Below are 10,053 nucleotides of genomic sequence, written 5' to 3'. Positions count from 1 at the left end.
TTTTCGTAGATTTGCAGTGGTCTGATACTCCTTCCATTTCAATATTATCGCTTGCACAGTGCTCCTTGGGATGTTTAAAGCTTGGGAAATCTTTTTGTATCCAAATCCGGCTTTAAACTTCTCCACAACAGTATCTCGGACCTGCCTGGTGTGTTCCTTGTTCTTCATGATGCTCTCTGCGCTTTAAACAGACCTCTGAGACTATCACAGAGCAGGTGCATTTATACGGAGACTTGATTTCACACAGGTGGATTCTATTTATCATCATTAGTCATTTAGGTCAACATTTGATCATTCAGAGATCCTCACTGAACTTCTGGAGAGAGTTTGCTGAACTGAAAGTAAAGGGGCAGATCCAACGAAGGTTAAAATCAAAATCTCATGATTGTGTCCCACTTGTTGTTGGTTCTTCACAAAAAATTACAGTTTTATATCTATCTAAAGGGGCAGAATAATTTTGCAACACCCAATTTTTCAGTTTTTTATTTGTTAAAAAGGTTTGAAATATCCAATAAATTTCGTTCCACTTCATAATTGTGTCCCACTTGTTGATTCTTCACAAAAAATTACAGTTTTATATCTTTATGTTTGAAGCCTGAAATGTGGCAAAACCTCGAAAAGTTCAAGGAGGCCGAATACTTTCGCAAGGCACTGTAAAGCCCTAAATTTCCTCAGTCACCATCATCTTTTCTAAATGTTAACATGTTTCTCCCATCCTAAATGGCAGCACTTCTAATCTAATACTGGCTAGGGTTAAATATATATTGTTATATTGTAGAGAGCAGTTGAATGACATCAGTTCTGACAAACTGTATCCTGCTCACCAGTTTCAGATAATATTTGAATATTGTTTAGGCTAAATTTGTGAGAGGACATGGACAGTCCTACTTTCTATGTTACAGCTATGTGTAGGATGTTTTGAAGTGAAACACATTAAATGGTTCATTTCCTGCGGTGAGAGCTCTTCATTCTCTCCTGTTGAAAATTGTTTATTGTGTTTTCCAGATTTAGTTATCAATATCAACTTAAATTCATCATTTCAGTTAATAATATATACTTGTTGAAAGTACCTGGTTCATAATTTTTCCAAAGTGGATATAAATATTTCATTTGTGTCTGTTTTGCAGGATGATTCCATAGTTCATCACATGGCTGCAAAAGCCATAGAGAACATCTCCACCACTGTCTCTGGCCCCTCCCATCACCTGGTTACCACAGAGATAGGCTCCGCCCTGTGGTACCTGTTCACTCACTCCACAGTGGAGGCTGTCAGAGTCACTGCCATCTCAGTCAGTTCACATGCATGAAAACAGACACAGATACATATGCACACACTAACATCTTCGTGGGACCAACAAACAGGCAGCCAAAACATTAACTGTAAATACTTAACTGTTTGACACGAAAAGGCAGACTGCTGGTACAAATTTAAAAAAATGTTTTTCAAGTTATACAAACGCAAGGTAAAAGCAGGCAAAGATGCTTGAACTGCTTGTATTTTGTGATTGCAGATGAAAAACTATTATAAATGTTGTCTCTCCTGACTGATTCTAAATAATGAAAATGAAAGACCTTCTAATGCTAATGTGACAACAAATGACTTATTGTAAATCTGCCAACTTATCTTTACACACCAAATATCTAGATGGGCACTTCCTTCTTAAAGCACTAGCAGCTTAACATCAGTGCAACATGGCATCATAAGGGAACACAATCCAGTCTGTCCCTATGTCTCCAGTCTCTTTCTAGGTTAACCCGGGTGGTCCCAGCTGTCTTCTCGGCAGTGATTGACACCTGTGGCCCTGCGGCCATCTTGGAGGGCATGGGCGGAGCAGGAGCCAGGGTCCAGCAGCACCTGCTCACTGCTATGGCCACTGCCCTATTCACCTCACGCACCCAAACGCACCGCGTCACACAGAGCACGGTACGTGTATACTATAATGCCAACCTGCATAAGAATATAAGAATATATTTCAGAATGTCAAAATATATCAAATGGACTAAAAGCAACCTAGACACAAACAACCACAATGTTAGATTTTATTGATATTGCTACAGAGAAATTCTGCTGTAGATTTAGATGGCAACATTACTACTGGGTAGTGTTTGATGTTTAGAGACGTTTACGAGGGACAGTGACTAATAGGGAGTTTTTACACAAGGACAGAGAGATGAAAACACAACATGAGTAAAAAATTTAACTAGCTTCAGATTCTCTAAATCTTTCCTTCGTGTTCTCTCTCTCTCTCTCTCTCTCTCTCTCTCTCTCTCAGTCAGTCTCAGTCTGTCTATCTTTCTTTCTTTCTTTCGTACAGTTCGTGAACCAGTGCTGAACTGTGCATGAACTCATTTGTCAGGATTGCTTATTTAATTTTTCATAAGACAGCCCATCTAGTGTGTATGCACAGTGCTAATCTTTGTAAGGCAGAGGGGCTGAAATTGATTTGAAGGTTTTTAACTTGGAGTCTGGCATTGGTAATTGACTCTGAACTGAATTTATTTGCATTGAGCATTTCCAATTTAACACCAGAATACAAACTTAGTACTTCAACTCTGCTATAATTATACACTGATATGCATTCACCCCCTTCTCTCTCCCCCCTCTCTTTCCCTTGGCACAAAGACAGACAGTCCAAGAGTTTGTTTACACAGAACTCTGTCTGTTAGTGTGTGTGTGTGCATGCATGCACATACACTAATTTGTAGAGTGTGTCAGTATCTGTACTAATTGGCTGAAGGAGCGCGCTGCTGCCTTCTACTTCAGCAAAGCATTATGGGTAGTGGGGAGGGACTTATCAGCAAGGCACACACTACTGGGCTTTGAAATTAATTAACTTGGTGTGTCGTCCCATAAACACACATTCATGCACACTCGCTCACACACATAGTCAGAAGTGTATGGTGTTGGTGATAATGATAATGGTAATGAATGTTGGCCAGTCACAAATTTTTTCTATCCAGTTACTGCCGCTGAGTTTATGCTGAGTGAATGGATCTCTAAAGTAGCTGTAGGCTACGTGTGTGTGTCTGTGTGTGTGTTGTGTGCATGTTGTGATAATGCAGAGTCTGAGCTGATTAAGTTTTAGCCTGTTAGTTGAGGCATTTTCAGAAAAGAAATGTTTTTTGGACACCTTATGGAAAACATTAAATTGAATTATTTTTTTATTTATTTGCATACATTATTTGGATACATTGCAGTGATATATTTTCATAAGATATATATATATATATATATATATATATATATATATATATTGTGTTTTTGTCTTCAGACTTATTTCATACTAATTGAATTAACCTACATATTTGGGATGCTAGGTGTTACTTTGCTGCGTGAAAGTCTGTTCCATAGAGCTGACGGGTATTTAAATTGCAAAGCTTAGTAGTATATTGGACTGTACACCAGCAGAAACATCCATATCCAGTCAGGAAGACTTTCTCTTTATTCATTTGTGTTTTTATGTTTTGTAGGATTTGGTGTTGCAAGTGCTGCGTTGTCTAGAGAGTCCATCCACTGTAACAAGAGCCAAAGCATTACTACTACTAATTCTACTAATACAGGACAACACACACACTCTGCTTTACTGCTGTCAACACAGGTAATACACACTCAACCACACACATACACACACAAGTGTGAACACGCACCAAACACACAAGGTCTCTTCCTCAAGAATACGTAATTAAAACATCCTCTTTACCTGATTATTATATGTACATTTGTGACAAAGTATGGTTGTATGAAAATTGACCCATCTCATATGTCTAGTGGATATTCGAAGGTCTTCATAAACAGCTCTTTGAGTTAGATGACCTAAATTTCTTTTTAAAGCATTGTGAAAGCAAACATTCTCTATGAGACATGACCCAGCAGAGAAGCAGCTCTGGAATGGAGGATACACCAGATGTGATAAAATAGATAAGAGATCAGTGGTTGATCTATCCTGTTTACTTTGGAGGCACACCATTTTTATGTCATAACACGTGGATCCATCTTAAGACTGATGTAACTGTTGTTTTACCACATAGTATACCCCCTGCACCCGCCTACTGACTGACTGTACTGAGATTTGGACAATTGAAGCTTACTTAAATCTCCACTCAGTCTGTCAGACCACTGGCTAATAAGTTTCTCTGGAATGTAGTTGCCCATGTTCATATATAGACTGTCAGAGAACAAACAAATAACATCTGTGAACTTCATTTCAGGGTGGGATTCCCCTTTAATTATTTAGCTGTAGCTTTCAGAGAGTGTTCTCTTAACCAGCTACACTATAACTAAAACTAAATTCCCTCTTCAGTATATGTTGTTGTGATGGGGCAAATTTTAAGGTTTTTGTTTTTGTGGTATTATTCATTTGAAAGAAATGTGCATTTGTACTAACTACCACAATAATAACGTCACATAATTTTGTTTGGGGTGTATATAATGTCTAGTTCTAACCCTGCAGTCCTGTTAGTATAGTCCAGGTGGCTAGTGTGATTTATTGATTGCTGTGGAGGAAAGATAGCCCCCTCCTGTCAGTTTAAGAGCTTTTCATTTTGGCTAGGTGGTGTGCAGTAGCCCACTCTAAGAATGCTTCCACAGCAATTGACTTGATCTGAAAACATTATCTACTTGTGAAAGTGACTTGTGTTTGAGAGTTATAGGCAATAGACAGTTGAGCTGTTAACTGTACTATCACACAGCAGATGACCAGGCCTGAGCATGTTTACTTCATAGTTTTCCAAGTTTTCTTGGGTCCACACTAAAATGCTAGACTGGAATTTTCAGATTACTCTGGAGAGCATTTTAGAAAAGCTTTCATTTTTGTTGTGGACCATAGCAGCTTAATGTGAACAGAGAAAAAAAGACAAATTATTACATTTAACCGACTTAGTGTGAAGGTTTCATACAATAAACTAAGTTAAAGGGATAGTTCTGGTATCTTGAAATGGGACTATACTAGGGTTGGGCCGATAGACGATGCCATCGTCCATTTGATACCACAGACACTATGACGTGCCGGCATCGTGATTTTAACCACCCTCAAGTAAATTTTTCACATTATACCTCCCTGTGAAAGGTTTTAATCCGCACAAACATAATTATTATTATTATTATTATTATATTTAAATATACTGCTTTGCACAGAACTCGGTCTTTTTTCCATATTTTTCTACCTGCAATCCATTATCACGGCACAGCAGCAAGTGTGCTGCATAGTGTTGTAGTCAAGACCGCACAAACCGAGACTAAGTCAAGACCAAGACCAGAGTTTATCGAGTAGAGACCAAGACCAAGGAAGGATGAAACCGAGTCAAGACCAAGACCAGTTCCCCACATTACATGACAAGAAATAAAATGTGGAACAAGATCACAGGTACTTCTTATATTGATCTGAAAGATCCACATTCCCATTAAAACACCCACATACAAACACTAAGAGCTTAAATCAACGTAAGTATCTTTATTCAACACACCTTTTCCATGCTGACCTTCGCGGGGAGGGGGGACAGTCATTAACGGGAACAACACATTTTTAATTAGGGTTATTGGTTGCATTTGAAGCAATACGTTTTACATCCAATCAAAGTTAGGATGTTAACAAATAAATCAGACAATGCAAAAGCAGTTTATTTATAAAAAGTTACGATCTTGATTGGTCTTGAAATAAAATCCTGAGTCCTCAAAGTCCGAGACCGAGACAAGACCGAGTGCAAATGCGGTCAAGTCCGAGTGGTCTTAAGACCGGTCTAGAGTACTACAACACTAGTGCTGCATGCCGGCTTGTTAATGATATAGCCTATCAATCAACCAAAACTAACATTGGCAATCTAGTGTCAACTGTTGCTTTACCTGGTCCGTGACTTGTAACGTAAGTGTACAGTTTAGAGTACAGTTTTTGGAGAAGCAGAGAGTTATGGGCAAAGAAGTGAAGCAACTTACTGTTGTGGACAGGGTCAGCAGCAAAATTTATTTTAGCCACCTAAAATTTATGACTAGTTTAGTATTTCAGTTTGAAGAAGATGCCAGAGATGCCTGACATATGAATCCGTATAACTCTCTATCTACTGTTCTGTTTGCTCTCTAACTTGCTCTATTTCTCTCTCTCTCCTTTTCTTGCTAAGTCTCTGAAAGGCCCACTGAAAAAAATCTATCTCAGTTCAAGTATATGCTATGTTCAGAATATTTCAGTGCTTTACCTTGCCATTAGACAGCCATTTCCTTTGGAACTACAATTGTAGAACTTTGCTTTCCTACACATAAGCGCAACTTTGCCACGTTCTAACACCAGAGATCAGATCCTTTAAAGATTAATTCAATTATTAAACCAACAAATGTAGCCATGCATTCTTTTGTGGAGTGATTCATCTTGAGGCAGAGGTTTCACATTCACTCAGAATAAGCTAGTTATCTGTTGCTGTTGCTGCCTGGGGTTGTTGAAAAGGCAGTCGTACTCTCTGTAACCTTTGCGTTAACTAGCACAGCAGCCATGGGAATGATAATAAAAATGTATGTACCATGGACATTCATCGCTGCTGTATGTTGTAATTTTACTGGAACTTCAAATGGTTCATTAGCTGGTTGTCCTGTGTTTCACCCCACACTAACTTGCAACACAGCTGTGAATGTGCATAACCCACATGATTAGATGCATATGCATGAAATATTTATATATACATATATATATATATATATAGACATTAACAGACATACCCACACAGAGCCATTTCCCCTGGTAATTTATGACTAGTTGGTTTTTCAGTTTGAAGAAGATGCCAGAGATGCCTGACATATGGATCCTTATAAATCTCTATCTACTCTTGTTTTTGCTTTCTAACTTGCTCTATTTCTCTCTCTCTCCTTTTCTTGCTAAGTCTCTGGTATTATACACGTGAACTGCCAGATGAGCTTTTCCAGTAAGGTTAAGGTAAATTAGAGTTAGGCACAACCAATTATTTCCATTTCTTTATAATTATTTTTAATCACCACAAATAAACAGGGTACCCGCAGGGTCTCAAAAGTATTAAAGAGGTAGTATTATGCTCATTTTCAGGTTCAAAATCTTAATTAGGGGTTGTACCAGAACCGGTTTACATGGTTTAATTTTCAAAAAACACCATATTTTTCTCATACTGCACATTGCTGCAGCTCCTCTTTTCATCTTATGTGTTGTACGCTCCGCTCTTGAGTAATGCATCTTTATTTGTACAAAATCTTTGTTGGGAGTTGCACATGCGCAGTTCCCAGGTAAGGACTACTAGCCGACTACTTGATCCAAATCAAAGCCGCTTCAGACTGCGACTGTAACCTAGCAGATGGTATAAGTTACTCTGAAGACCACAACCACACAACATCATTGTTCCACACCTTACCATTAGGACTAAACGGTGAACTGTTGCCGGTGTTCTGATGATCTATGCTGCCTTGCCGAAAAATTATATCATAGCGCAAATCGATAGACTCGACTCTACTCGGCCCTGCTCCGTTTTCCATTGCAGATAGTACCCAGAGATAGTACGTAGCTTGTCGTCATAGCAACGCCACACACAACTGCCGCGATGTAATGTTCAATGCGACACACACACACCAGCAATCCACACAGCTTTCTCTTTTTTTAAGGTAAAACGTTTCAACATTACTCAGAATGTAAAGACAGATAAGCGGTATGAAAACCTTCCAGCTGTGTTTTCCTCTGCTGTTGTTGCTGCAGCGGTCTGTGTGACGGCGGGAGCAGAGGGCTCTGTGAGCGGGCGGCTGGACGGCCATCACTTCTTGTAAAACTGTTAATATTCGAAATCTACACAGCTGATTTCTCACCTCAAAACTTCTCAGAAGTGGATTTAGTGAAGAAATTCCATACGAAAACTGTAAAATATAAAACTTTCTGTTGTTGGCCTCTGTCTGGTGCAGCAATGATGATGTGAATATTCTCTCTGACCAATCAGCAGTCTGATGTGTTTTCACATTACATTTTAGTATCCCTCAGCTCGCTTGGAACCTCGAAAGAGGTGAGGTGATACGAAAAAAAGTACCTGGAAGCAGGTACAGGTATAACATTTCTACAATGGAAGCCCAAACAAAGGCGAGTTGAGCCAAAGGGCCTCCGCTCAGACTAGCTTGGTTAGAGGGCATGCCTGACCCCCGCTAGCTGCTTGGCAAGCTTTATGACGCGTTTTCATTGTGACGTCACAAGTAAAGGAAGTGAAGGGCTGGACTACAAACAAGCTGTTTTCAAGCGATTCAGAGCAGAGTTTTCTGTGGGAGATGGGAACTCCCTTTGGGCTGGACTTTGGGCTTTTTCACTTTGCAAACCTGTTACATGCACATAAAAGATATATAACTCAATAAAGGAGAGGGGAAAAGCCAAAAAGCATAATACCACCTCTTTAAAAAAGTATTGAATTAATATTCTCAAAATAAGGCCTTTAAAAATATAGAATTTTGTTTACAAAGGTCTTAATTTATATTGTCGTTTTGTAGGATTAAACAAATACCGAAACATCATAAATAACCAAATGCCAAATGTATAAAATGTTTTCTGTGTGTGTAACATTAATGTACATGTTAATTAATGTATTACAAATAACTAATTGCATGCCAGTAAAAGCAAGTGTGACATAAAACGGATTACGCCACACTACATTGTGCAAGGAGTCAATCACTAACAGTTCTGACGACAGTAGCTCATGCTCGCGTGCACAAGCTCTGGCGCGAGTCAGTCAGTCGTCAGGAAGGAAAACAAAAAACTGAACAGTCTCTGTTCAAAAAGGAGCTTTTGTGACCAAAAGGCAAATATGCATCTTTTTCAATTTATATTATCAGAGTACACACACACCTCACAAATCTATTGTGTATTGAATATGATTGTGAGTAGTATTTAATATGTTTTATTAAATTCAAGTACTAGTAGTTGGCATTAAATTTAATTATAAGTGGTATTAAAAAGGCCTTAGAAAGTCTTAAATTTAACTTTGAGAACCCTGGGGGTACCCTGAATAAAGTGCCAGTTTTTTTCCTTTGACAGACATAACGACAAAACCTTTCTATGCCAGCTACTGAGGAGCTCTCTTGTGTCAGCATAAATGTAGTTTGATATTTTGTCAAGTAATACAAGTCATTAAATGTTTAATTTTTTAAATTTACACTATTATACACACGTTTAAATTATAAGCTGTATAAGTGTGCCTATTCCATCATTCATAATGGCACTAATTGGCTTTTCAGTATGTATTGGGTTTATACTTAAAAAGTGTCCTTGAAGATGTTTTTGTGTAATAAAAAAAATAAATTAAACTAATTGGTTGTGCACAAATACAGGAATATATTTGGAAAACAAAAATAAAGTAACTTTAGGGAAAATTTTGTTTCCAAATTTTTAATTGGCAGTAGCATTACAAACTATATGGTCATACTAGTATGACTGTCTACATTACTTTCTTCTACGTTAGCTACCTGAACACTAAACCATAAAGAATAGATACTGTACACAGATCATTGTATGTCATGTCCTACGACATGGAAATAAATAGTCCGCAGCAGGAAATGGAAATGAAGCAGCGTTTCGATTGGACTCTGACATTACAGTCTAATGCCAGGGCATCGTAAGCTGGATCTCCCTTAATGGCTTTGCTTTCTAATATTTAGATTTGAACTAAATTCCTGAAAGCCTGAACACAACCTCCGTTTACACGTGGCACCAAAACATAATTAAGGTGTTTCTCTTTTGCAGTTTCTCTGCTTTTTTTCTCTGCCTGTCTGTCTTTCTCAAACACACACACACACACACACACACACACACACACACACACACACACACACGCGCGCACACACGCACACACACACACGCTTGTCCTCCCTCTGCTCACTATGTTAGAGCTGTCAGATTTGACCTGCCTGTCTCTCTCCCGCTGAGCACTCTGCATGATTCAACCACACACACAGACACACGTCTTTCCCTCAGTCCTGCTCTCACACAAGCACGTTGTGTTTAATTAGCTCCTTGGTGGCTCGTGTGTGTGTTTTTGTCTATATGAGATAAAATTGCACAGGCCTCACTGAGGAAGTGT

At 38.7% G+C, this 10,053-nt stretch overlaps 1 protein-coding gene across 3 annotated transcripts in view; it reads left to right on the top strand.

The window, feature by feature from the left end:
* Positions 1–10,053, top strand: part of ulk4 (unc-51 like kinase 4) — a 163,185-nt gene that overhangs the window by 28,521 nt on the left and 124,611 nt on the right. For all 3 annotated transcript variants that reach the window (XR_006824288.1, XM_046043690.1, XM_046043691.1), the window contains 3 exons: positions 1,128–1,289; positions 1,739–1,924; positions 3,472–3,599. Coding sequence is in view for 2 of the 3 variants with exons in the window: in XM_046043690.1 (XP_045899646.1) it covers positions 1,128–1,289; positions 1,739–1,924; positions 3,472–3,599 (476 nt within the window). In the remaining variant the exon portion in view is untranslated. The remainder of the gene's footprint in view (positions 1–1,127; positions 1,290–1,738; positions 1,925–3,471; positions 3,600–10,053) is intronic.

This window comes from Micropterus dolomieu, linkage group LG03 (genome assembly GCF_021292245.1).
Source record: "Micropterus dolomieu isolate WLL.071019.BEF.003 ecotype Adirondacks linkage group LG03, ASM2129224v1, whole genome shotgun sequence".
Taxonomy (NCBI): Eukaryota; Metazoa; Chordata; class Actinopteri; order Centrarchiformes; family Centrarchidae; genus Micropterus; species Micropterus dolomieu.
Note: the sequence above shows the minus strand (reverse complement) of the source record. Positions and strands in the feature narration are given on the sequence as shown.